The sequence below is a fragment of the Megachile rotundata genome, chromosome 15, assembly GCF_050947335.1.
Source record: "Megachile rotundata isolate GNS110a chromosome 15, iyMegRotu1, whole genome shotgun sequence".
Classification (NCBI taxonomy): Eukaryota; Metazoa; Arthropoda; class Insecta; order Hymenoptera; family Megachilidae; genus Megachile; species Megachile rotundata.
The window spans coordinates 7,635,749-7,663,747 of NC_134997.1; the positions used below are offsets into that span (position 1 = coordinate 7,635,749).

General features: G+C 35.7%; 1 protein-coding gene across 23 annotated transcripts in view; it reads right to left on the reverse strand.

Moving 5' to 3' along the window:
- Window positions 1-27,999, reverse strand: part of LOC100878152 (protein muscleblind) — a 491,425-nt gene that overhangs the window by 334,118 nt on the left and 129,308 nt on the right. The window contains exon 4 of one of the 23 annotated variants that reach the window (XM_076540522.1): window positions 1,046-1,111. The exons of the other annotated variants lie outside the window; for them this stretch is intronic. Within the exon in view, the coding sequence (XP_076396637.1) occupies window positions 1,061-1,111 (51 nt within the window). The 3' untranslated portion in view covers window positions 1,046-1,060. Of the gene's footprint in view, window positions 1-1,045; window positions 1,112-27,999 lie in introns of those variants that run through there. 23 annotated transcript variants of the gene reach the window in all.

The window sequence follows — 27,999 nt, forward strand, 5'->3', positions numbered from 1 at the left end:
ACCGTTTTTATTTCCTGCCCTGTAATTCGCCGCGCAGTGCATAATTCACTCGGGACTGCATTAATTGATTCGAGGACCGCAAATAGGATTGTTGGCAAGATGCTGGTTGTAAGGTTTTACGAGAATTAGTAAATGTGTATCAGTTTTCAGGGAACTTTTTACTTTGAGGTTATGTTGCGATTAAGCGGGTTCTTACTTGGTAAATATTTTGTTTTGATGCTCTTGAGATTAAGTGAAACTATGAAAGGAAATCCTTGGAGATTTTTTTGAGATATAAAATTTGTTAGGTTTTGAGATTTTTCTTGATTTTTAAGATATGGAGTTTCTGCATTTATTTGGGGTTTATTGAACGTTTGATTTATCACCTCGTTTTTAATTTTAATTTCAAATTACCCAGGCACAACACTGCGAATATTTTATAGTTAACATATTTATAAATACTTTCAAATGTATATTATATATTATATGCATTAAAATATTTGGTCTGTGAATATTTAAATATTCAAGAAGAAGTAGAAGCAACTTGCTTGAAATCTTCCTCTTATAATATACATAAATAATACATGAATCTACAACGACAGATAAATAAATCCTAGACAATTCAATACAGAAATATACAAAATTAAATATCTGAATTAAAATTTGTTTGGCTACTTGTTCAATAGATTCCAAACAAGAGATGTTCCTTTCACAGAGAAATGAAACGGATTTCAATCTTACGCGAGTCTGATCTAGATAAACAAAATGGCTGCTCGAGCGGGAGAATCATTTGCGTAACAAAATGGTTGCTGGAGTAGAATCATTCGCGTAATAAAATGGTCGACTACATCACTTTGTTCGTTTAGAAGCTATTTTAGTAAATAAATAATTTCACTGTTTATTTAAGTTTGCATTGAGTGTTTAATTCAATCTTTATGACATAGTCTTATGTATTATATTATTATGTGTTTATTATATGTTGTAGTATATCTACTTCTTTAGTTATATTTGTTTAACTACAAGTAGAAAATTCTAAAATTTCTAGATTAATTTTAAGAAGTTATATACTAAGAAATGGCATTTACCTGTATGCTGGATTAATCTTAGAAATTGGGAATTTGTTGACACTCACCTGAAACAGAAATGAAAGAGAACATATAAGTATATCTATGAGTACATGTGTGTACAATAGTATCTACATATTTTGGTAAATTTATAGATTATAATAAAACTAATGTAATGTACTAATACGATTATTAAATTAAATTATTCTAATGTGATTATTAAATTAGAAAATAGAATGAAGTATACACATATGTATTAATTTGAATAGTACAAATGATATGTGTAGTTACACAGGTACAAAATTCTCAAGTTTGAACATTTCTAAATTACAAAATGTCAAAATATCAAAATATTAAAATGTCAAAATGTTAAAATGTCAAAATGTCAAACTGTTATAGTGTTACAGTGTCACAATGCCAAATTGTTTAAGAAAAGCCAAAAAGATAACCAAAATACCAAAAGATTACAATATTCCAACAGTTCCAAATCTGAAAGCTCATGAAATCCCAAAATCCACTTCTCCAAATCTCCAAATCTCTCGACCCAAAAGTTCTCAAATCCTAAAAACTTCAAAATCCCAAAATACAAAAATTTTCCAAATCCCAGAATACCAACTCCTTCCAAAACTCTCACACCCCAAAATTCCCAAACGAATCAAACCCTCATCAAAGCTACCCATCATCAAAATTAAACCCAAAATTCTGAAACTCGAAAAACTCCATCACCAACGTCCATCACCATGAAAACCGAAAAAGAAAACTGCCAAACATGGAAGAGAAAGTATGATTAATCCAGAGAGGTCGACGGAGAACCACTGTCGAGAGAACGAAGCCACAATGCCAACCGATTGATTTACGTTGCTCGTTACGCGGTCCACTGCTCCGAAGAGAGAAAAATAAATTGATAGAGGGGGTGGTGGAGGTGGGACGAGGGGGGCAAGAAAAAGGTAAGAGAACCCAGCGAAGATAAGGAAGAGGTGATCGTCGCGAAGAAGATCGTGCTTTTCCCGGATGACTATGCGAAAAAGGAGGATGAGGATAGCGGAGAGAAACGAGGATCCGTTGATGAGAAATGCATAAAATAATTTTTAGAAAAAAAAATACGCCGACTTCGAAATGCACTAAAAAGTATAAAATAATTTCTATTTCCTAATGAAGTAATTTCTATTTCATTCAATCATACAATTACGTAACAGATATGAATGAAACCTATTTACTCGTTAGGTATTATATTAAATACATTTCAACCTTTTCGGAGGCGGCGCAAAATTAAATAACATATTCAAAATAATCTTTTAATTTTTCGCCGCTTCCGAAAAGGTTGAAATGTATTTAATATAATACCTAACGAGTAAATAGGTTTCATTCATATCTGTTACGTAATTGTATGATTGAATGAAATAGAAATTACTTCATTAGGAAATAGAAATTATTTTATACTTTTTAGTGCATTTCGAAGTCGGCGTATTTTTTTTTCTAAAAATTATTTTATTTCACACTTTTTATCGGCCGGCAAGACGTGTTTGTAGAAACAGTAGAAAATCGGCGACTGCATGTTGACTCATACACCACCAGAGACACGGAGGCATACGTAGAATTCAATATTTAGTAACAATAGCTTTTCGCTAATAACTCGAAAACTAAAGCTTCCCCTTAATTGCGGATAAGGAAAAAGTTGTTCAGAATCGTGCCCCTGATAACATATTAAAAGGACATTAAAATCGTCCAAAGTTGATTTCAAAACTTTTCAACAATTTTTCGCTAATATCTCGAAAACTAAAGCTTTCCGCGAAATTTTTATATGAACAAAATTGTTCAGAATCATGTCCGTGATAAGATATTAAAAGCGCACTAAAATCGAGAAAAGTTTATTTCAAAAGTTGCCGGTTTTTTTGCAATAACAACACTTTGCAATTGAAAAATGAAAAATTTTTTGATAATGGTACCAATGGGGAGTCAGAACCTACCAGATGCAAAAGGTTTCGTCCCGATCGGTGCATCCAGCTAGGCGTAATAGGCGGGCACACATAGAAAATAAAAATAATAAAAAAAAAAAAAAAAAAAAAAAAAAAATATACTGATCGAATTGAGTAACCTCCTCCTTTTTCGAAGTCGGTTAAAAACGAAGGCTGCCGAAGGATTTTGCCAAAGAAATGGCGGACTTTTACGATCACGTTCGGCCCACTAATCGCGACTTTTGTTAAGATCAATGGTTCTTCTCTATTCGTGCTTTTTTCTCGTCGTTTCGGTGCCAGAACACGCAGCAAATCTAAACTTATCCAATAAAGTCGATTTCTTTTCTCGGACGATGACGACATGAATTTTTGGGAAATATGTTGATTCATGTTTCATGCTTTATTGAATATTCATTCCTTATTTCCTCATTTTGAATATTTCTTTATTCCTCATATCAGATAACACGTGCTACACATGGTTGTCAATGTGAGAGTTCATTTTTGGAATAGGATAGTATTGATTAGGGTAATAATTTAAAGGAAACGTAAGAATCTAACATTTACGATTCACAAAAAAACCTAGGGTTCCATAGAAGTAAAATTTGAAAGCTTCAAAATTAGATCTTACAATCAGAGAATTTTAAAGATTCAAAGTTCCAGAGTACACATATCAGAGTCCACATATTCTGCAGTCTACATATCAAGGAGTTCACGTATTCTACAGTCCACATATCAGAGAGTTCATATACTCCAGAATCCACATATCACAGTTTACGTATTCCAGAGTCCACATATCACAGAATTCACATATTCCGGAGTCCATATGTTTCAGCTTCTGGGTTACAAATTATCTCAAACTTCTGTTTGAGAGTACTTGCGCCATGAACTGTCTCAAATTATCTGTGTCCACAGCTAACTGTGCAGGGTGCATGTTTCAGATTATACATGTGACAATCCATTTGTGTATTGGAGTATATGTTTTTTGAATTGTACATGTGACAAAGTACCTGTGCACTTAACTACATATGTGTAACAAACTGCATATGTATAAAATTACTTATGTATAACAAGCTACATATGTATCAAACTACATATGTGTCACAAACTACGTATGTATCAAACCACATATGTGTAACAAGCTAAATATGTGTGACAAACTACATATGTGTAACAAGCTAAATATGTCTCAAATTATTCATGTCATAATCTGATCACATCAGGTAACAAACTACCTATGTGCCAAGCTACATATGTGTAACAAACTACATATGTGTGACAAACTACATATGTGTAACAAGCTAAATATGTCTCAAATTATTCATGTCATAATCTGATCATATTAGGTAACAAACTATCTACGTACCCAGCTACATATGTGTAACATACTACATATGTGTAACAAACTACATATGTGTAATAAACTACATATGTCTCAAATCATTCATGTCACAGTCTGATCATATCAGGTAACAAACTACCTATGTACCAAACTACACATATGAAACAAACTACATATGTGTAACAAGCTACATATGTGTCATATTATTCATGTCACAATCTGATCATCTCATAAATTACCTATGTCCCAAATTATTCAATCCTTATGATCGGAAATACTCATATTAAACTTCATCATATCTTGGCTACTCATGACCCAAACTTGATATGTTAAGACTTCACATGTCAAACTACTCATGATCCTAATTTTGTTAAAACAACTAATGTTCCAAATTAATCGAGTTACGGAGTGCTTGTGTATTTAGTTACTTATACTTAAACTACTCATGACCTAATCATGTTATGTCAAACCTTCATAACCATACTATTCATGAGCTAAACTAGTTATGACAAAACTGCACGTCCCAAACTACTCATGAAGCAAACTAGTATTGTTAAAACTATTAATATTCCAAATTAATTAAGTTTTAGAGTGTTTAGATACTCAAGTACTCACTTTGGAACTACTTACGACCCAAACTAGTTATGTCAAAACTTCATATCCCCATCTACTCATGAACCAAACTAGTTTTGTTAAAACTTCATATCCGAATCTACTCATGAACCAAACTAGTTTCCCTAAAACTATTAATGTTCCAAATTACTCAAGCTCCAGTGTTTATATACTCAAATATTTGCACTCTACTTATGCAAACTTGTTATGTATCATTATAGAAACATATGTCAAGTTCAAGAACTGGCAAATATCCAAAAACACATTAAAAATACATGTGAACACACAACGATAAAAAAGAACGTGAGTGGAGACACAACAGGAAGAAAGTAAAGACACATGACGCAATGTGCCATGACTCAGAGTTTTGTTTAAACAAGATTACTGCATTTACTTTTTGGGATCGCGGAGGCGTGGCGTAATTTGTGATACGACCGAAATGGGGACGTATTATATCTTCGCGATAAAATAAGCAAGAAACGCCGCGATAAAATTCGTTCAACTTTTCATGTACAAGCTTGTTAGCGCAGACCGAAGATTCTCTTATAGATTCAGACATTTTTACGGGGATTATATTTATGTGTCTAATCTAATTTATACGTTGAATTGTTTTCTTAATTAGTAGTGTGTACTTTGTTCATTTTGATATTTAATGTTCATATTAATCTTTTATGACTAATTGTTAGAATTGTTGGAATTTCTGGGTGTTGATATTTTGTTAGATGTTCGTTAGAGATAATTGTCATTTTTATCATTTTGTATTGTTGTTGTTTTATTGTTGTATTATTATATCGTTGCATTGTTGTTATTGTATTATTGTGTTGTTGCCTTGTTGTTGTTGCATTATTATATCGTTGCATTGTTGTTATTGTATTATTGTGTTGTTGCCTTGTTGTTGTTGCATTATTATATCGTTGCATTGTTGTTATTGTATTATTGTGTTGTTGCCTTGTTGTTGTTGCATTATTGTATTGTTGCATTGTTGTTGTTGTTGCATTATTATATTGTTGTATTGTTGTTATTGTCGTTGCTGTTGTATTATTGTATTGTTGCATTATTGTTGCATTGTTGTTGCTGTTGTTGTATTATTGCATTGTTTTTGTTGTTGTTGTATCATTGTATTGTTATATTGTTGTATTGTTATATTGTTAAAATTTAGGTATTTGAATAATGAAAAATTTAAAAAGATGCAAATTTTAAGAATTAAAATTTACAAATATAGAAATTTAAAAATATGGAAATATACAAATTTAAGAATATAAAAAATACAGAAATTTAGAAATTGAAAAATATAGAAATACACAAATTTAAAAATATAAAAATATAGAAATTAAAAAATTTAGAAATATAAAACTTGCAAATATAGAAATTTAGAAATTGAAAAATATAAAAATATACAAGTTAAAAAATATATGTAGAAGTATACAAATTAAAAAAATATAAAAATATGGAAATCAAAAAATACAGAAAACCTGAAATTAAAAAATGTAAAAATCCACAAATTAAAAAATTCCAAAATACAAAAATTCAGAAATCGCTTACTAAAAAATACATAAATATCAAAATTCAGAAGAAAACTTAAAGACCCTAAATTTCCTAATCCCGCGACCTAAAAACTAAGGCAAACCATTCGCTTAAAACTCGCGAGCACTCATATTTACGCCCGGTCCCGAAACAAAGGGCGTAAAAAAAGTACATAGAAGACGCTAAAAGCTTTCAATAAAACCGTGTCACGAATCGACCCATTGACTATCCTCTCTAAAGCTCATCGACCTTATCACTTCCTTATCTAAATCCATCCAACCTGGCCTGACACGGAGCCCCTTTTCACTCGTGGGGCAAACGCGAAAAAAAAAGGAAACGATGATAGACGAATAAACTGAACGAATCTAGGGAGGTTCGGTTCATCGATATTCGCAGCGGAAACGCGTGAGAGGGCAAACGGAGCAGCAGAACCTTAAAGCGTCTGTCGGACGAGGCGGGAAAAAGGTTGGTACGATGGATAAAGGAAGAAAGAAGGCAGCAATATCTTCAGAGAAGTAATCCTAGTCATTAGTGTCCCGATCGGTTTGCTCTAATACTGCCAGACTCCGGGACTCGACTCGTTCCTTCTCTGCACGCCTGGAAACCGATCCTCCTCCACCGTCAGGTGACTAATGGATCCGAGAACTGGTCTCGATTGTAATTGCAGATGCAGTCGATACACACACACAACGTTTATACGCACGTACGTGTGGATACCTGTACAACCGTGATACACGCGTTGGAGTATGGGTTCTGTTTTAACGGCCTACGGTATAGTCTGTTTAAATTGTACGCGTATTACATTATTCATATTCGAAAGTACTGGAGGGGTGAGTCCGGAAAGATGGCAGATGGATGAGATGCAGATGTGGATCGTGTAACTTGTGGGGCTCGGATTACGCGTGGATGATGGTATTGAACTATTTAACGGGTATGTTATTAGGGGTGCGAACTAGTACTTCTGAAGTAAGTTTAAAGCTTGAATTGATAGTTTTTGTTGGGTTATGAGATAGTTTGGTATTTCGTGTTCTCAGATTTTTGGGGTGCTTGAGATATTTGGTACAGTTACGTGTTTCAGGTGTTTTGGAATTTTGGGATATTTGGGGTATTTGGGGACTTTAGGAATTTAGGGAAGGTTGAGAAATTTGGGAATTTTCAGAAGTATGGGATATTTTGAAAATTATTGGAAATTTGGAAAATTCAGGAACTTTAGGATATTTTGGAAATTGTTGGAAATTTGCAAAGCTTAGAAATTTAGGAATTTTGCGAATTTTCAAAAGTTTGGGATATTTTGGAAATTTGGAAAATTCAGGAATTTCAGGATATTTTGGAAATTCTTGGGAATTTGCAAAACTCAGAAATTTTGGAATTTTGCGAATTTTCAGAAGTTTGAGATATTCTGGAAAATTTTAGAAATTTCAGAAATTCAGGAATTTTTTGGTAATTTTAGAACTTTAGGAATTTTAGGATGTTTTGGAAATTCTTAAAAATTTGGGAAATTCAGGAATTTTAGGATATTTTGGAAATTGTTGGAAATTTGCAAAACTTAGAAATTTTTGAATTTTGCGAATTTTCAGAAGTTTGGGATATTTTGGAAATTTGGAAAATTCAGGAATTTCAGGATATTTTGGAAATTTTTGGGAATTTGCAAAACTCAGAAATTTTGGAATTTTGCGAATTTTCAGAAGTTTGAGATATTCTGGAAAATTTTAGAAATTTCAGAAATTCAGGAATTTTTTGGTAATTTTAGAACTTTAGGAATTTTAGGATGTTTTGGAAATTCTTAAAAATTTGGGAAATTTAGGAATTTAGGAGTTTTAGGAATTTTCAGAAGTTTAGAATATTCTGGAAAATTTTAGAAATTTCAGAAACTTATGAATTTTTGGAAATTTTGGAACTTTGGGAATTTTTGGGATTTTGGGTTATTTTGGAAATTTTTGGAAATTTAGGATATTTTGGATTATGAACAATTTGAGATATGTGAACTTTAGAATATTTGACATTTTTTAATATTTCAAATTTAAGAATTATTGAAAGATTGGAAATTTGACATTTTTTAAGCGTTTAGATCAGTTCTTATAATTTGAAATTTTAGAAAATTGAGTCTTTGAACCCTAGAAATTTTCAAAATTGGAATCTTGATATTACAGAAATATGAGAATTCATGCTTTCCAAATTCTTAAATCTTTATATTCCCTAATCTTTAAATCCCTATATTCCCAAATTCCTAAATCTCCAAACTTCCAAATCTCTAAATTCTCAAACCTACAAATTCTCAAATCTCCAAATCTCCAAATTCTCAAATCACCAAATCCCAAATCTCTAAATTCCCAACTCTCCAATTCTCTAAATTCTCAAATCTCCAATCCCCAAATCCCCATATCTCCAAATTTCCAAATCTCCAAATCTCCAAATCTCCAAGTCTCCAAATCTCTAAATTCTCAAATCTCCAATCTCCAAATTTCCAAATCTCCAAATCTCCAAATCCCCAAACCTCCAGATTCCCAAATCCCCAAATCTCCAAATTCCCAAATCCCCAAATCCCCAAATCCCCGAATCCCCAAATCCCCAAATCCCCGAATCCCCGAATCCCCAAATCCCCAAATCCCCAACTTCCCAAATCCCCAACTCCCCAAATCCCCAACTCCCCAAATACTGTAATTCCCAAAAATCCCTAAAACAAAATACTTCCCCCCATCCTCACCTTCTTCCAACAGACCTGACACAGTCAAAGCAAGACCACAAACATTCAACTACCCATCAAAGCTACCAGTCACTCAACCACCGCCTAAATCTCGTCCGTATAAAATTTTTGTTAATTTTGTGTTGTGTCCCTGCAACAGCTCCTTTAGCAAGATCCACCGTGTCAGTAAAAGGGAAGCTATATCCGTAACAAGTGTTTCCATTACACTGTCCAACCTCCCGTACACCGTATAAAAGCTATTTTCTATATCCCGCAAGGTCCCCGGGCTTGTACGTCCCGCTTCATTTTCAAATTAAGGGCTCGTAGAGCCTTAACTCACCCATACGACCTCTTGGAAAAGATGTTCTTCGATTTTCCTCGTAACGCAGTGTCTTCTCTCTGCCGGATAAACCATATCCACGAATACGAGCCCCATCGTAAAAGTGGTTGTTGCTCGGTGAGCCGTATTACCTTCGTACACGTTCGTATACTTTGCCTCTTCACCCTTCGAACCCTCTCTTCAGGGACTACTCAACTCGCCATACCCTACGTCCCTGTCTCTCCCGTTCATAGCTGGTTGGCCAGTTGCTGTTGTCGCCACACGTATACGCGGCATTACTTTTTATTCTCTCTGTGGCCGTAAACGCAACTAATAGCTAGCTTTTCGGACGATAATAAAGCAAGGGTCGCGCGAATGATCCTATCGTCACGGTTATCCGTGGTTATCTCGCCTGTCTATGGTGTCCCATTCGATGTTTTACGCCGGAGCTTTTTTTTCAATTCGCGATGCTTTCCGACGTGGGATTGAAAACGCAAGATGCAGATACGGGGTCTTATTGGTTCTTTTGATGGGACAATGTGTTGGACCTTATTGGTGTGGGACTTTGCGCCTATGGAGGCTGTCATAGTAAAAATATTAATAAATCCACCATAAAGAAAATTTTCAAAATTCAGCAGGTCGAAATTTGTACATTATTTTTACTAGTGGAATTTGTATTTTTCCTATTGAAATTTTATAATATTTATTACTAAAATTTTTACACTTTTTAGTATTAATATTTTGTAATATTTTTATTGTTAAAATTTGTAAGTTTTTCTATATTAAAATTTTGTAGTATTTTTGTTAACATTTGCACACTTTCTATTATTAAAATTATATAATATTTTTATTTTTAACATTTGTACATTTTTTACTTTTTTAAAATTTTATTATATTTTATTTTATTTTATTACAGTAAAATTTCATTTTATTATATTTAAAATTTTGTTATATTTTTATCATTAATTTCTACATTTTTCAGTATTAAAATTTTGTAATATTTTTGTCATTAAAATTTGTGTATTCTTTTTACTATTGAAATTTTGTAATAATTTTATCATTAAAATTTCTATATTTTTCACTATTAAAATTTTGTAATATTTTTGTTACTAAAATTTGTACATTTGGCACTATTAAAATTTTATTATATTTTTCTGATTAAAAATTGTACATTTTTCACTATTAAAATCTTTTAATCTTTTTGTTATTAAAATTTGTGCAGTTTCTATTATTAAAATTATATCATATTTTTACTGTTAAAATTTGTACATTTTTTACTCTTAAAATTATATAATATTTTTGTTATTAAAAATTGTACAGTTTCTACTATTAAAATTATATATTTTTACTATTAAAATTTATACACTTTTTACTATTAAAATTATAGAATATTTTTGTTATTACAATTTGTACATTTTCTATTATTAAAATTATATAACATTTTTATTGTTAAAATTTGTACTTTTTGTACTATTAAAATTTTGCAATATTTTTATTATTAGAATTTGTAAATTCCTTACTATTAAAGTTTGCAATATTTTTATTTAAATGTGTATATTTGTTTACCATTAAAATTTGTATCTTCTCTATTATTAAAATTTGGTGATCTTACCAGAACAAAATTTCTATCCAAAACACATTTCATGAATATGTACCTGCTCTCCTAAAATACCACAATTCAGCTTTTTTGTTTTCCCTCAAACAATACAAACTTGATATCCTTGAACCTTGACAAAAATTGTATTTCCCTCGCAAATTCCCATCAATTATCAAAATTTGTTGATTTACTCCCATAGCAATTTGATCAAATATCAAGAGGTATCAAATTTCTTGATCAAATATCGTGCCACAAAATGGCTGGGTAACTTCGTACAGATATTTGATCTGAACAACAGATTAAGTGACATCTGATATAAAGATGTGAAGTGACGTGATGTAAAGATCTCGCTTGAAGTGACACATGACAAAGATGTCAAAATGAAGTGAAGTTTAATATAAAAATATAAAGTGATAGCTGATATAAAAATGTCAGTTGAAGTTCTCAAAACAATTTACTGTTTGATATAAAAATGTTACCTGAAGTTCTTAAAACAATAAATTATTGTTTGATATAAAAACGTTACTTGGAGTTCTTAAAACAATAAATTATTGTTTGATATAAAAATGTTAGCTGAAGTTCTCAAAACAATAAATTATTGTTTATTACCGTGATGTAGTTTTTATATCTATTTTATAAGTTTGAACAACCAACATTTTACAAGTTTGAACAATCAACATTTTACAAGTTTGAACAATCAACATTTTACAAGTTTGAACGATCAATATTATACAAAATTAAACGATCAATATTATATAAGTTCGATCCTCAGCGAAATAGCATTCTATCCCAGCAAGTAAATGTGCAAAATTTTTTAGCGACGTTCGCTGCTGAATACAGGATGGTACTTCCTTGAGGAATCGAAGCACGCGTTTTGTCAATCTTTTTTGTTCGTTTAATCGACTGTTGGCAGCCAGTGCCGCGAGTTTTCGTGACAAGAGGCGGTCTAGACATTGATTGAAAGCTTCGACCTGTGGTTCTTGCCTCGCTGTTACCCCTTTTTCCTTTTTCTTCCCGCTGCCCAAACACATTCCACGTTATATCCCCTTTCGTGTCAATCGGTGCTTGATTAAATTTATGGATGATAAAAAGCGTACCGCAGGTAAACATGTCTCTAGTCTGAACGAAAATTTGTCTGTTAGATTCTTTTATCGTTCTTTTCATTTTTTTGGTTGTTGCAGATGCATAATCAGTTATTGAAAATATAAAAATTGCAGGTGATAAGTAGGAGAGTAATATGGCATAGTAAAGATGTATTATAATGTATGATATATACAGCATGATATGTGATGATACACATACACATGATATATGTAGATATATCACATGTAGATATGTGTAGATATAACACATGTAGACATATGTGTAGATGTAACACATGTAGACATATGTGTAGATGTAACACATCTACATATGTGTAGATTTAATACATGTAGATATGTGTAGATATAACACATGAAGACATATGTGTAGATATAACACATGTAGATATGTGTAGATATAACACATGAAGACATATGTGTAGGTATAACACATGAAAACTTATGTGTAGATATAACACATGTAGACATATGTAGATATATGATATATGATAATAGAGAGGTAGATTAAATACGAGAGATAAAAGATAAATGAAATAAGAGGAGCTAAAGATAAATGGTATTTGATAGTAATAGAGTAGTGTGACAATTTATGATACATAATAAAGTCATATCACCATATGTGATAGCTAAGTTATGAGTACTATAGCTAGAGATAAGAAATTACATATAGTTAATACTATAATAGAAAAGTATAAAAATATATAATATATAACAGAGAAGTCTGAGTATAATAAAGCATGTGTGATATCTGTGTGAAACCATGTATGAAATTAAAAATACAGTCCTATAACAGACTTAACTACAGAATAACACACGTTAAAGAAAAATAATGTACGACAGAAGAAAGATATCAGATAATTTTCATAAAGAAACAAATTATCTTACACCCTCTACCTGAATTGTGCTTCTAAAAATTGAAATTTCAGTGGATATTTGAACGGATTAATATCCCAATCACCAACAACGCCCTTAAAAACGAATTCGAAGGGTGCAAGAGGATAAAATCGATCGCCGTTAAAACTGCTGACCTCGATTCCATCGTACGTCAGTCACGCGATGGATTTTCATGCTCCTCGGCTTATTTAGCGAGCATTGTTTCGCCGATTTCACAGAAAAATCATCTGACCGGTCGTTCGGTACGTTCGTTCCAACCGTGAAATTGTCGAAACGACTCAAACGACGTTGTCGTTCCATTAGAGTTTAGAGGAAGCGACGTTATTAACGTCGGCGAGACGTTCAAGGACACGGTTAATTAAGAAATAGCGCCGCCATTACTCGGTACATCCGTGTTAAACCTCCGTCTTGCAAACTGCGATACTCTCTTTATCTAATTGGCAAGATCGACAGATATTAAATACAAAATACCGAACGTCTTTCAACATGACGATATAACACGCATGCGCAGTCGCCATTTGCGCACGATAATTATGCGCAGTCGTCATATGCGCACGATAATTATGTGCAGTCGTTTTCTGCGCACAACAATTATGCGCAGTCAATTTGTTCCCATTTTATTTCGTTAGACTTTGACGAGGAACTTTACTGCGCATGTTTATTATTTCCCGTCATCGAATGCGCATGCGTTCAACAGTCAAGGTCACAGTCAAGGTCAACAGTTTTTGCGCTTATAAAATGTTAATCATCGTAACAGAGATCAAGGTAGTAAGCGAGTATACTATAATGTTAAGAATGAACATAAATTTGTGAATAAATTACAATATTGAGTTCTTGAATAAACGAACTGGATAAATTTCAGTTAATTATTTACCCTACCGTGTTAACACGCTAGACTTGCTTTACTACACGAACAGTTTATTTAGCTATTGGTTGTCTTTCATTTCACGTGTTTCTGAAAGAGGGTCTGGAAAAGTAAGCGAATGCTCGTTCAAGATATGAGAGCGTTTCCTTTACACTTTTACCTATCGACATCCCCCAAGAAGTTCGAAAACGTGCAACTGCAACGACGCGTTTGGACGTTTGACTTACTGTCTTACAGTCTTGTTTATTTATGTGCGCCGAAGTAAACCCGTTCGCGAAAGAGAAATATGCGACGTCGTCGTCGCGACGAAACTCCAGGACGCTCCCATAGATATTCGACCGAACCGAAACTTTTCCCAAGCGAGTTGACGATCTAACTGCTTCCACGAATCGTGCCCGGCCAATTTACATGCTTGCTCGCACTCCCGTACGATCGTGTTTCTCCATTAAATTAATGATCGTAAAGTAAACTGTCGCGAAACGTCTTGTGTGGTCTGGTTTATGTCCAGCCATGCAGCAAATTCGTTATTTATCTTCAATTTCACAAAACGGGTAATATAAACCCTCGATAGATAGCTCGCGAGTAGAAAAATTATTAGAGGAGTCTCTGGGGAGGGACTGGAAACTGTTCGCGATTCTGATTGGCTGACGCTGTACTCTAATGGCGGCAAATTCAAATATATTTAATCAAAGGAGTGTTTTTATAATAAAACAAATATTCTTCATCGTTTAAAAGGAGATATTGACATAAAATTTGTTATAGTATCAGTTCTTTTCGTTCAATTTAATAAAAAATCGTATTTATGTTCCTGTTTGGCTGCCGCCATATTGAACTGGCGGCAAAATTCAAATATATTTGTTCACAGAGTAATTTTTACACTAAAACAAATATTCTTCATCGTTTAAAAGGAAATATTGACATAAAATTTGTTACAGTAACTATTCTTTTCGTTCAATTTAATAAAAAATCGTATTTGCGTTCCTGTTTGGCTGCCGCCATATTGAATCGGCGGTAAAATTCAAATATATTTGTCCGAAGACATATTTTCATAATAAAACAAATATTCTTTGTCACTTAAAATAAAGTATTGATATTAAATCTGTTATAGTATCAATTCTTTTTGTTAATTTTATTGGAAAATTGTGTTCACGCTTCTAAATGTCTGCTGTTTCGAATGGCGGTAAAATTCAAATCTATTTATACGAAAACGAAATTTCATAATAAAATAAAAAAGTAAATACTGTTATCAATTTAACGTGAAACACTAAAATCAAATCTGTCAGAAAATCAATTTCATTCGTTCTACCAATATATTTCAGACACCATTCATATTTCAGACACAAAATTTTATTTTATATTTAATAAAACACTTGTTCAACAAAAAAGACAACCAAATATTTGAAAACAATATTGTCACAAAATTGATGATATAACAAATCGATAATGTTCATTACATTATTTTTTTTCTAAAAATTTGTCCTCTAAATTTGAATTTTCCCGCCACTTCAAATCAAAATGGCGGAACTATTCTTCTAACGATCAACTGATATTACAAATCAGGTGATTTCACAACAATGATTTCTGATAAGAAAACTTTTCATGAAAGTAAAAATATTTTCTAAAAATGAAAAGATAACATATTTATCAAATTTCAACAATGAGATAGGAAAGTAGCCAGAGGGTTAAGCTGCTATCGGGCTCCCCCAGACATTGTTATTTCACGGAATTTATGCAGGGAGAAAATAATTCAGGTTAACTGGATCGACGGATAAATTATCTGGAGATTTTCCGCCGAGAACCCGTGCTGTATAAATCTTGAAACATACAACTTTTTCTCTGTCGATGAGACGCTGATTTATTGCCATCGGTGGCAAAGTAAACATCGTTCCAGCAACACAAAAGCATTAATCTGTAACCCATTAGGCGTGTCGACTTTTAATTAATCACTGGTTGAGGAAATCAATAAAAACTTCCTAATGATTATCTCGATCTTATGTCTGTTTTTAGGTCAGCCTTTCGAGGACAAGACATCGATTCAGGACAGAATCTCGAATTTGGAGAAAATGAAGAATTTCAACGGGGACAAGTGTTCCGGAGTCTACTTTGACGGTGACAGTTTTAGATTTAGCTGATTGCGTCGAGATAGCATGATAATCCTGTTTGTCATCGGTCGAGATCTCTTCTCTTTTTCTACGGACGCTTTAAACGAAAGCCCAGAACATGTCGGCTTTAATGCCTATTAGCCACGACGGAAATTGGACACACCATAAAAATTTCAGCGCGGAGAAATGACAAGAGGTGAGACCGTTGGGGCTTCAGAGAATGAGACGGGGGAACGAGCGAGGAAAATATTATGAGAGACAGAATAACGAAAGTCGAGAGAAAAAGACGGCGGAATAAAAAGAGGAAATAGACAGATCGATGAAAGACGAAAGAAGTCGAGATGAAAAGGAGAAAAATTGTTTTCGATGCGTATATTGTTAGTGGACTCCTGTTATATCACCGCCTGAGATGAATTTCAATTAACCGTCACGTGCTGTATTATCGCCCGTAGAATTACTGTTCAGTGTATTGCTACGTGTTATAGGTGCAATTACTCGTGTCACTGGTTAGATTGCAATTTTTTATATCGCCGTATTACGAGCGTATTATGACGCGTTAGGATCATCGAGATTAACAACGGTCGAGGAAACTGGACATTGCATTATCACACGTATACGATTACCACGATTCATTGCTGAACGTTGTATGGGGGACTACCAAGCGTTGGAATGTTGCGCACTGAACTACCACGCGATAAGTTGCGCAATGAAATACCACGAAATTGATTGGAAAGTTCAATTTTTTAGGAGACTACTATGTATTGAATTATTGTGCAAGTAACAAGATAGCGTTACATTACTACGTACTTAATTATTATGTATTTAACTATCACGCACTTAATTATCACGGGTTCAACTACCACGCATTCGACTATTTTGTATTTCATTACAACCCACTGAACTATCACGTACTGAAGTATCACGCATTTAAATATCAAGTACTTAATTATCATGCATTCAACCGCGCGCTTGAATCATCACGCATTTAAATTTCAAGTACTTAACTATCACGCACTCAACCACGCGCTTGAATCATCACGCGTTTAAATATCAAGTACTTAACTATCACGCATTCAACCACGCACTTGAATCATCACGCGTTTAACTCCCACGTACTTGAATCATCACGCATTTAACTACCACGCACTTGATATATTACGTATTTAACTATCACGCATTGAATAATTGCGAATTCGCAAACTAAACAAGGAATTTCCATTCGATTGATTGCAGAGTGATGAACTATCAGGCGATGGAAATTTGAGAATTGTGGAATTGGGGAGTTGTGGAATTTGGGAATTGTAGAATTGGAGAGTTGTGGTATTGGGAAGTTGTGGAATTTAATAATTCACTAAACCAATACGTGTCGGACTACCGCGCACCAAACTACCACGTGTCGAACTACCACGCGCCAAACTATCACGAGTCAAATTACCACGCATCGAACTATCATGCGTTGATCTCCCATATAATAAACTACCATGAGTCATACCACTATCGTATCCCGCACCATATCTTGCGTCGAACTACCACGCACCGAACTGCCACGAACCAAACAACCACGATCTAAATTACCATGCGCCATGTCAGTATAATTGTCAACCCAGTCCTCGTCAAATCACCAAGTTTCATCATCACATGTCAACTTAGTCTCCGTCAAATAACCATGTTTCATCATCACGTTTCAAATTACCACGAACCACCACGCATCCAGCTACGAGAATATAAACGCGAAGGTAAATTAGGAAGCAGATTTCCGCATTAACGAATGAAATTACACTAATCAGCTGTTTACCGGTTCGAGGATCGAGTCAAAGGAAGTCTGGAGGGATCTTATTTCAAACAGAGCATCACACAAACACGATGAATCTAATAGGTGCAACGCGGCGGGTTACGGCGAAGTAGAGCGTAGAAATAAATGAGAGCTGAAAATCCTACGTTAACAGACTCCGAAATTAGCTGGCCGTACCGAATTCCCAATGGAGATTGAACGGGCTCGTTGCGCCTCTGCTATCGTGAATAACTACGTTTAGTGCGCTGCCAGTAAAATGGGCTCGCTGGTAAATGGGTAAACGCGTATGTACGGGGTCGTCGGGAAATCCCGGTAGCCTGGAATTGCAGGGAACAGGTGATAATTAAAGTTACAAAAATACTACGGTTAGAAACGGGGGAGACGGTGGTGGGTAACATGACAACTAGAAAAAAAAAGAACGGAGGGATGAAAAAGACAAATGCAACTTTCGTTCTAATTATCTTTCTAATTATTCCCTGCTCGCCCTGCCAACGAAGAATATACTGCCAGGGATGTTTTTTGGGGTTAGGCTGGATCACGCTGCAGAGTTGGACAAATGGAAGGCTTCTGAGTGTCTGTTTAATGATGGAGATCTCGAGATTTTTTCGGAGGAGATTGACGATATGCTGTGTCTGTATATTTGAGTATTTTTTAGATGTATGGATATATGGTCTTAAATCACAAAACTTGCAAGGTTCAAGTTTTTTAAGAGTACATTTCCGAATTTCCAAATTCTCAAATTGCTAAATTCCCAAACACACAATTCCTGAATTCTACAACTCCCCAATTCCACAATTCTCAAATTCCACAACTCCTCAATTCCACAATTCCCAAATCCCACTACTCCCAAATTCCACAACTCCCAAATTCCACAACTCCCCAATTCCACAATTCCCAAATTCCACAACTCCTCAATTCCACAATTCCCAAATCCCACTACTCCCAAATTCCACAACTCCCCAATTCCACAACTCCCAAATTCCACAACTCCCAAATTCCACAACTCCCAAATTCCACAACTTCCCAATTCCCACGATTCCCAAATTTCATAACTCTCAAATTCCACAACTCCTCAATTCCACAATTCCCAAATCCCACTACTCCCCAATTCCACAATTTCCAAATTCCACGATTCCCAAATTCCACAACTTCCCAATTCCCACGATTCCCAAATTCCATAACTCTCAAATTCCACAACTCCTCAATTCCACAATTCCCAAATCCCACTACTCCCCAATTCCACAATTTCCAAATTCCACAACTCCCCAATTCCCACGATTCCCAAATTCCATAACTCCCAAGTTCCACAACTCCACAATTTCACAATTCCCAAATCCCACAACTCTCCGATTCCACAATTTCCAAATTCCACGATTTCTCAATCCCACAATTTCCCAATTCCCACGATTCCCAAATCCCACAACTCCCAAATTCCACAACTCCCCAATTCCCACGATTCCCAAATTCCGTAACTCCCAAATCCCACAACTCCCCAATCCCACAATTTCCAAATTCCACGATTCCCCAATCCTACAGCGCCCCAATTCCACAATCCCCAAATTCCACAACTCCCCAATTCCACAATTCCCAAATTCCACAACTCCTCAATTCCACAATTCCCAAATCCCACTACTCCCAAATTCCACAACTCCCCAATTCCACAACTCCCAAATTCCACAACTCCCAAATTCCACAACTCCCAAATTCCACAACTTCCCAATTCCCACGATTCCCAAATTTCATAACTCTCAAATTCCACAACTCCTCAATTCCACAATTCCCAAATCCCACTACTCCCCAATTCCACAATTTCCAAATTCCACGATTCCCAAATTCCACAACTTCCCAATTCCCACGATTCCCAAATTCCATAACTCTCAAATTCCACAACTCCTCAATTCCACAATTCCCAAATCCCACTACTCCCCAATTCCACAATTTCCAAATTCCACAACTCCCCAATTCCCACGATTCCCAAATTCCATAACTCCCAAGTTCCACAACTCCACAATTTCACAATTCCCAAATCCCACAACTCTCCGATTCCACAATTTCCAAATTCCACGATTTCTCAATCCCACAATTTCCCAATTCCCACGATTCCCAAATCCCACAACTCCCAAATTCCACAACTCCCCAATTCCCACGATTCCCAAATTCCGTAACTCCCAAATCCCACAACTCCCCAATCCCACAATTTCCAAATTCCACGATTCCCCAATCCTACAGCGCCCCAATTCCACAATCCCCAAATTCCACAACTCCCCAATTCCACAATTTCCAAATCCTACAATTCCCAAATTGCACAACACCACAATTCCACAATTCCCACGTTCAAAAATCCCTAAATTCCCAAATTCCCATGCTTCTAAATCACATAGCTTGCAATTTCCCAAATTCCCAAAATCCCAAAATCCCAAATCCCCAAGTTCCTAACTCCCTAAATCCCAGACCTAGCAAATTCCAAAATATCCAAATATTCACTTCCATATATTCACATCTCTAAGCCCGCAAATCCCTAAATTCTCAAAACCGAGCGATCAAACGACCCTGTCCCCACATTCGAAATCTATCTTCCGAGTGTTTGCAAGGACCCGGGTGTCGCGGTTGAAATTCCATGAAAAATCGATGGAACAGCAAGGAGGAGGCGATCAACAACCGGAGAAGACTCGGTTCGTCGAAAACATGCACCGAAACGAAGGTGGCCAGACGCTGGTTATCGATTGGGAATGACTTTCGCGCAAACGTGTCAGACGAGAAGCACGATAAACGCGATAAGAGGCGGCGAGGAAAGGCGGATGAAAAGAGAAGGCGGGCAACACGAGGGGCTAGAGTGTCGAAGAAAAACCGTGCGAAAAGCTTCGCTTCAAAATTGCAGTCTTCTGCTCGCGGCAGCGATCGACGTTCCCCGATAAACCAACGGGAACGACGCCCGTAACGACGCTCTCGTCTCCTCGCGTCGCATCCCTTTTCCATTCCTTCGTCCACCTACGTGAAAACGAGAAACTGTACCTCTTTCATTATTTAGAAGAAATAATGCATTGAGAGATATTTAGGATATAATGCGATAGAAACTAGTTGCCTCTGTTCGTCTGCTGTTCGACACGCTCCGAAAGCTTGCCTCGCTGCTTTCAAACAATGGACAACGTTATTATCGATTCGATGTACCGGGAGTCGATTTATCTCGAATAAATACGGTAAATGGAGGGAACGTGTATGGAGAGAAAGTTAACCACTGTTAAGAGAAGAAATTTTGTATAAAAAAAAGTTGTACTCAGGGAAATTAGTTGTTTTAAGAAAATTATATGTAGTCAAACGGTGACGAATGGATATGAGTGGATTGAAAGTACGTATTCAAGTTTTGGAATGAACTATTTATTGTAGGAATAATGTATGGAATTGTGTAGAGAAATTTAGATATAAGCGAAAATGACGTGTGCGATCATCTGTTCTGTAAGCGGAGAGGTTCACCGCGACGCCATGATGTTCGCGCGTCACGTGACGTTCGAGTGCCACGTGACCGCACTTCGGGTATGTTCGTAAGAGAATACGAATGCATATACAAAACTTGTTTACTTTTGATTTTTTTGTTATCAAACTTTTACAGGTGGGTTTCTGATACTTTTCTGATTACAATGACACCAAACATGATGTAGTTTGGATTATATTAGCTGGTTTAATCGACGATATTAAATTTCGAACGCAGGGAAATGTGGTTAATGAGAAAGAGAGGTGGTTGTTGACAAATATTAAAACTGTTGCATTGTTTACAACGTGTTGATAACTTTTGTGTGTTTAGTATTATATTTATACAACTTCTATAGACATGTTTGTGATTTCTTATTAAAATACAAGTGAATATAACGTAATTCGAGATGAGTTTATTTGTAATAACGTATTAAAGTAAAGTCCTCGATATGAGAGAGCTTGCAGTTAATTCTTGTTGTTAATTGAAGAGACATCTGAAGAGTTCTACTAACGATAGATGGATGAGATTGAGATTGATGAGTGTAGAATTGGTATTTAATGATTCTCTATGGGCGCTTGGGGTCTCTAAATGAAGTTGAAGTTGGTAAATAAAAAACTTGGAACATATAAATGTTGTCAGACTGTAAGATCTGTAATCATTGAGATTTCAAGGTTTGAAAATTCTAATACTTCAAAATTTTCACATTTAAATGCTTGGCAATTTCAATGTATTGAAATTTATAAATTTTATTATTCCAAAATACGACAATGCCTATATTCCAAAATTTCGATATTTCTAAATTCTAATATTCCAAAATTCCAAAATACTAAAATTTCAAAATTTCATTACTTCACAATTCAAAAATTTCAATGTTCCATAATTCCAGTATTCAAAAATTGCAAAACTCCGACATTCTGATATTCCAAAATTCCAAAATTCCAAGACATCCAAGAATTCCAAGAACTCCAAGAATTCCAAGAATTCCAAGAATTCAAAAATTCAAAAAACTCCAAGAATTTCAAGAGTTTCAAAAATTCCAAGAATTCCAAGAACTCCAAGAATTCCAAAATTTCCAAGAATTCCAAGAACTCCAAGAATTTCAAAAGTTTGAAAAATTCCAAGAATTCAAAGAACTCCAAGAATTCCAAGAACTTCGAGAATTCCAAAAGTTCCAAGAACTCCCAGAATTCCAAGAATTCCAAGAATTCAAAAAATTCCAAGAAATCCAAGAACTCCAAGAATTCCAAAAATTCTCAGAATTCCAATATTCCAAAATTCCAAAACCCTAAACTCCAACATTCCACTAAATACTCAAAATTCCAGCACTCCACTCAATACTCCATCCCAAACCTTTCACTCCCAAAAATATCACCTCACAAAGTACCATCACTCAACAAACTGACTCTCGCCATCTCCTCGAAATAGTCTGTATTAAACGATATCAGAAAAATTATTTCCCCAAGCAGACATCCGCGATAACCAAGATCCCGCTATCGCATCAGAAAAATCGGGAAGGATCATTCTCCGTGATACTCGTCGATAGCCGTTTCTCGTCTCGGGAATCTCGGTTGCAGGGAATGAACGACGGGAAACATCGGTTCTCTGGTTCGTCGAAACGATTACTTGGTCCCAGACGAACGCGTGCTTCTCTCCTCTCTGCTGGTCCCGACGAGAGGAAACACGAGCCAACGTACAAAATTCTTCGACGTATATACGCGGTTAGAGGGAACAAATCGAAGAAGAGGAAAAAGAGGAAAAACGGTGGGATAGGGCGGGCTCTAAAGACTCAGCCGGAAGATTTCTCCTCGCAATCAGGACATCATTTTCCGCGAGAGGAGAGAGACGAACATTGAAAATAATCGGAGTGCACGGGACAAAGCTGTGGCAGATACGGAGAGGGGAAATGAAAGAGAAGACAATAAAAAAAGGGAGGGAAAAAATGGTGGAGGACAGGCTGCGATGGACAGAATACGTTTACCGGTCTACCGTGCCTTTCAAAGTATCGGGTCACCGAGTTACTAAGATTTGCTCGATTAAGTCTGATTTATCTTCGAAAGGTCTATTGATTAAAAGGTAATTGTTTGAATAAACTTGGGTCATTTAATTAGAATTTTAAACTCGATTGCAATTCATGTTAATTTAGATAAACTTTTGTGACTTTCTTTTTTTTCTGAAATTGTATTAATTGCTGTATTTGTGTTAATGACATAAACTTTTGTTAAATAACACGATGTCCGACACGTGTATTCACAACAAAAATAAGTTAACTTTTTTCTGAAAATGCATCACTGAAATTTCGGAAATTCGTTAAAAATACGAAATTCGGAGTAACCCGAATATTAAATCATCCAAACAAATTCTCCATTCGCAACTTTCCGACTGCAGGACATTAATCTGACTGCAGGATATCTTGATCCTTTTTCCAAACATTACAGCAACGTTCCAACACGGCAGCGTCCCCGAAAGGATCAGCAGGGTCGTTAATTAGCCGGTGCAATTGAATCCGTCCGTGGAAAGTGTACACACAGTGTACGGGAAATTTGGTCGATTTCTATGGCGATTGTGGAGGAAACAAACGGGCCATTGAAGAAAAAACTCGGAGTAGTCTTTTCACGGAATCGGTACCCCGAAGAACGAGTTTTCTTCCGATTGTTTCGACGGTGTCCGTCACTTGTGTGTCGGTAACAAAATTTCCTATCGCCCGGGGCGACGCTTGGCCCAATCAACTTTGCAAAACTCAAATCTAATTACCACGGCCGCTTTGAATCGGGAACAAAGGGCCAAGGAAAGAGAAGCCTTTTCATCTGGTGGCCACGACGACTTTGCGCCGGCTCAAGAAAGAGAGAAGGAGAGAAGATGAAACGTGGCTCAGACTCAAAGGAATTCTATTCTATATCACCGGACCAAAACGTCAGAAACTAGCTGGCTCTATTCGTCTGCTGTACACGCGACACGCTCCGAAAGCTTTCGTCCTCGCTGCTTTCAAACAATGGGCAACGCGTTATTATCGATTCGATGTACACCGGGAGTCGATTTATCTCGAATAAATAAATGGAACGTGCATGGAAAGTTTTACCAACGCTCGAAGAAATTAGCAATTTTGTATGCCAGCGAAAAACACAGAAGCAATTAGCAAATTTAAGAAAATTCGAATGGACACTTGGACTGAAATTATTCAAGTTTCGAAATGAAGTTTGTTATAGAAAGAATGTGTGTTGTACGAGGAAGTTTAGATATAAGAGAATGATCTATGCAAGCGGAGTTGCGATGCCATGATGGTCGCGCGTCACGTGACCGCGTGTCGGGCGTCACGTGACCGCGCTTCGGGTATGTCCGTGACAATACGACTGTAAATATAAAACTTCTTTATTTTTGGTTTTTTCGTTACCGAATTTTTACAGATGGGTTCCTGGTATTTTTCCGATTAAAATGACACCAAATACGATGTAGTTTGGATTGTATTTCCGGGTTTAATCGACGATATTACGTTTCGAACGTAAAGAAATGTGGCAAGCGAAAAAGAAACGCGTTGACAGATATTTAAATGTCTTGTTTATAACGTGGTAACTTTTGTGTGTTCAGCACTGTGTTTATACAACTTTCATCGACATCGAGAGCTTAGATATTTGAAAACTTGAAAATTTGTTACTTTCAAAACTTGCAATCTGGAAATTAAAAAATTTGTAATTTGAAAACGGATGGAAATGGTGTAGCTGACAAATTAAACAGTTTAAAATTTAGAAAACTTGTCAATTTGACTTAACAATTTGAAGACTTGAGAACTTGACAATTTCTGAATGTACCATTTTCTCAAAAATTTGGGAACTCGACAGTTTGACAATTCGCAAATTTATAATTTTGGAAATACAAAATCTTGCAATCTGCATTTTCTACAAATTCCAATGTATAAAACATAAAAACCCCACAAACTATCTCCTCAAAAATCTCACCTATCTTACCCAACATAACCTCCTCACTTTAAAAACCCATCCAAGAGTAAGACACTAAAAAATTGCACCCATCTAGAAATCCTCCAAAGTCCACCATCCACAAAAATACCCTCAAGTATAATATCCGTCGAAAAAAGTCTGGAAAAAGATGATCAGTATCCCCAGTACACACTAAAATTCATCAGTTAAAATTCATCTGTAAAGGTTCTGGGTCGTTTGATCGTCGAACAATAGCGATTTAATACCTAGAAGTCGAAAAAGAGTTGAGAACAATGAGAATCAAAGGAGCAGGTAGCTTTCCATATCCCTCCTTTTAATTTTCATTTGACGGGGCAGCCCGGATGACATCTTTGAAAGATCGATCCTCGTCTCGATGGTTGTCCGAGAAGAAAGGCTGACTTTCTCGTGGAGCCAGCAAAGTATATGTTCCGGGAAAAGACTGTCGAGGTGAGGTTAAATATGCAGGGTGTTTGCATAGTCCCTCGACGGACGACTTCATTGGCTCTAATTGCGGTAATGCTCATAGCCCACGGGCACTTTGCTCCCTCTAACTTTGAGCGGCCACCAAAAGCGTAATCGCGACTCACGGTTCACGTGGCTCGAACACCTGTGTGTACTCTCGACTGTCTAATCCTTTCGCGCGATTATCAAAAACGAAAGAAATAACGGACCGGATGGAGCTGAAAGAAACCGGTTCAAACGATTACGAGGATACCCGCTGGTGTTACGACTACGCTTTGCTCCGGAATTTTAGAGTCATGGTGAACGGTTGTTTTGTGGGAGGTTATTAGGGTGACGCAACGGGGGCAGGTAGGTGACTTGGTGTTGGGTTATTGCGGGTTTGGGAATTTTAGAATTACGGAGTTTAGGGATTTGGTAGGTTGAGAATTTGGGTGTTTAGGGACTTGAGAATTTGAGAATTTGTGTGGGTGGAAATTAGGGAATTTGAGAATTTAGGTGAGTAGGGATTTGGGAATGTGAGGATTTGGGTTTCTAGGGAATTACAAATTTGAGAATTTAGGTATTTAGGGATTTGGGTTTCTAGGGAATTATAAATTTGAGAATTTGGATATTTAGGGATTTGGATTTCTAGGGAATTACAAATTTGAGAATTTGGGTATTTAGGGATTTGGAAATCTGAGAAATTGGGTTCCTAGGGAATTAAAAATGTGAGAATTTGGGTATCTAGGGATTTGGGAATTTGAGAATTTTGGTTCTTAGGGATTTAGAAATTTGAGAATTTAAGGTTTCTAGGGATTTTGGAATTTAAGAATTTGGGTTTCTAGGGAATTCGCAATTTGAGAATTTGGGTTTCTAGGGATTTGAGAATTTGGATTTCTAGGGAATTAGAAAGATGAGAATTTAGGTTTCTAGGGAATTAGAAACTTGAGAATTTAGGTTTCTAGGGATTTGAGAATTTGGATTTCTAGGGAATTAGAAAGATGAGAATTTGGGTTTCTAGGGAATTAGAGACTTGAGAATTTGGGTTCCTAGGGATTTGAGAATTTGGATTTCTAGGGAATTAGAAACTTGAGAATTTGGGTTTCTAGGGAATTATAAACTTAAAAATTTAGGTTCCTAGAGATTTGGAAATTTGGGAAGTAAAAAATTTTGAAATTTGAAGATTTAAGAATTTACAAATTTTGAAATTTAGAAAACTTTCAAAATCCCTGAAATCCTAATGTTTTTAATTTACAAATCTCCTAAATTCTCAAAATCCTGAAAATTTTCAAAATTCTCAAAATTTCCAAAACCCTCAAAATCCCTAAAATTTCTCCAAATCCCTAAATTCCCAATATCCTTAATTACTCGAGTTTTCAAATTGCAAATATTTCTAAAGTTCCAATATAAAAAATTCCCAAATTCTCCAAATTCCCCAAATTCCTTAAATATTCCAAATTTCCCAAATTTCCCAAATCCCCCAAATTCCTCAAATTCCTCAAATTTCCCAAATTTCCCAAATTCCCCAAATTTTCTAAATTCCCAAATTCCTCAAATTTTTCTTATTCCCAAAATTTTCCAAATTCCCCAAATTCTCCAAATTCTCAAAATCCTAAAATTTCCCAAACTTGTCAACCTCGCAAATCCTCCTTCCAAATCCCAAAATCCACCATTATACCAATAACCCCTCAAAATCATACCAACCCTACCCAGAAAATTGATGCATAAAAATGAAATCCCTATTATAATCGATCAAGCGAAAACCATAAAAAACGTCTAAAAGAGGATTCCGAATAATTTAAAATCTTCTCTAAAATTTCCGAATAATTGGTGAAAGAGAGAAGATTTGCAGATACGTAATCAGCGTGTATAAAACGGTAGAAGCGAGCCATAATGGTTATCGGGACACAAATTGACTATCGGATCGTGTAAGTAGTTCTCTTTTCCGTCGAAAACGATTTCGTTCGTTCGCTCGTTAAAGAAACGAGGTCAGATGCTGTACTCTCGTTGACCCTACGTGGTCCGACCGGAAACGCCATTTATTATGAACGGAATTCAGCGGTGATTTAGCCTCGTCCTATCCGACCGATGGTTGCGGTTCATTAATATCGGTGAACCACGTAACACGTTGGAATCCGCTGGAATGCAGGATCTCCGTCGAATTTGTGGCCAGCAAGCAATTCGAGGCGAATTGAAACACTCTTCTAAGAAGGCTTCATTTCGAACACTTTCCTTTTCCTCCCTTTACTGACTCCTTTCTACTTGTCAATAGATGGTAACGTGAAAGGGAAACATCTTTGGGAACGAAACC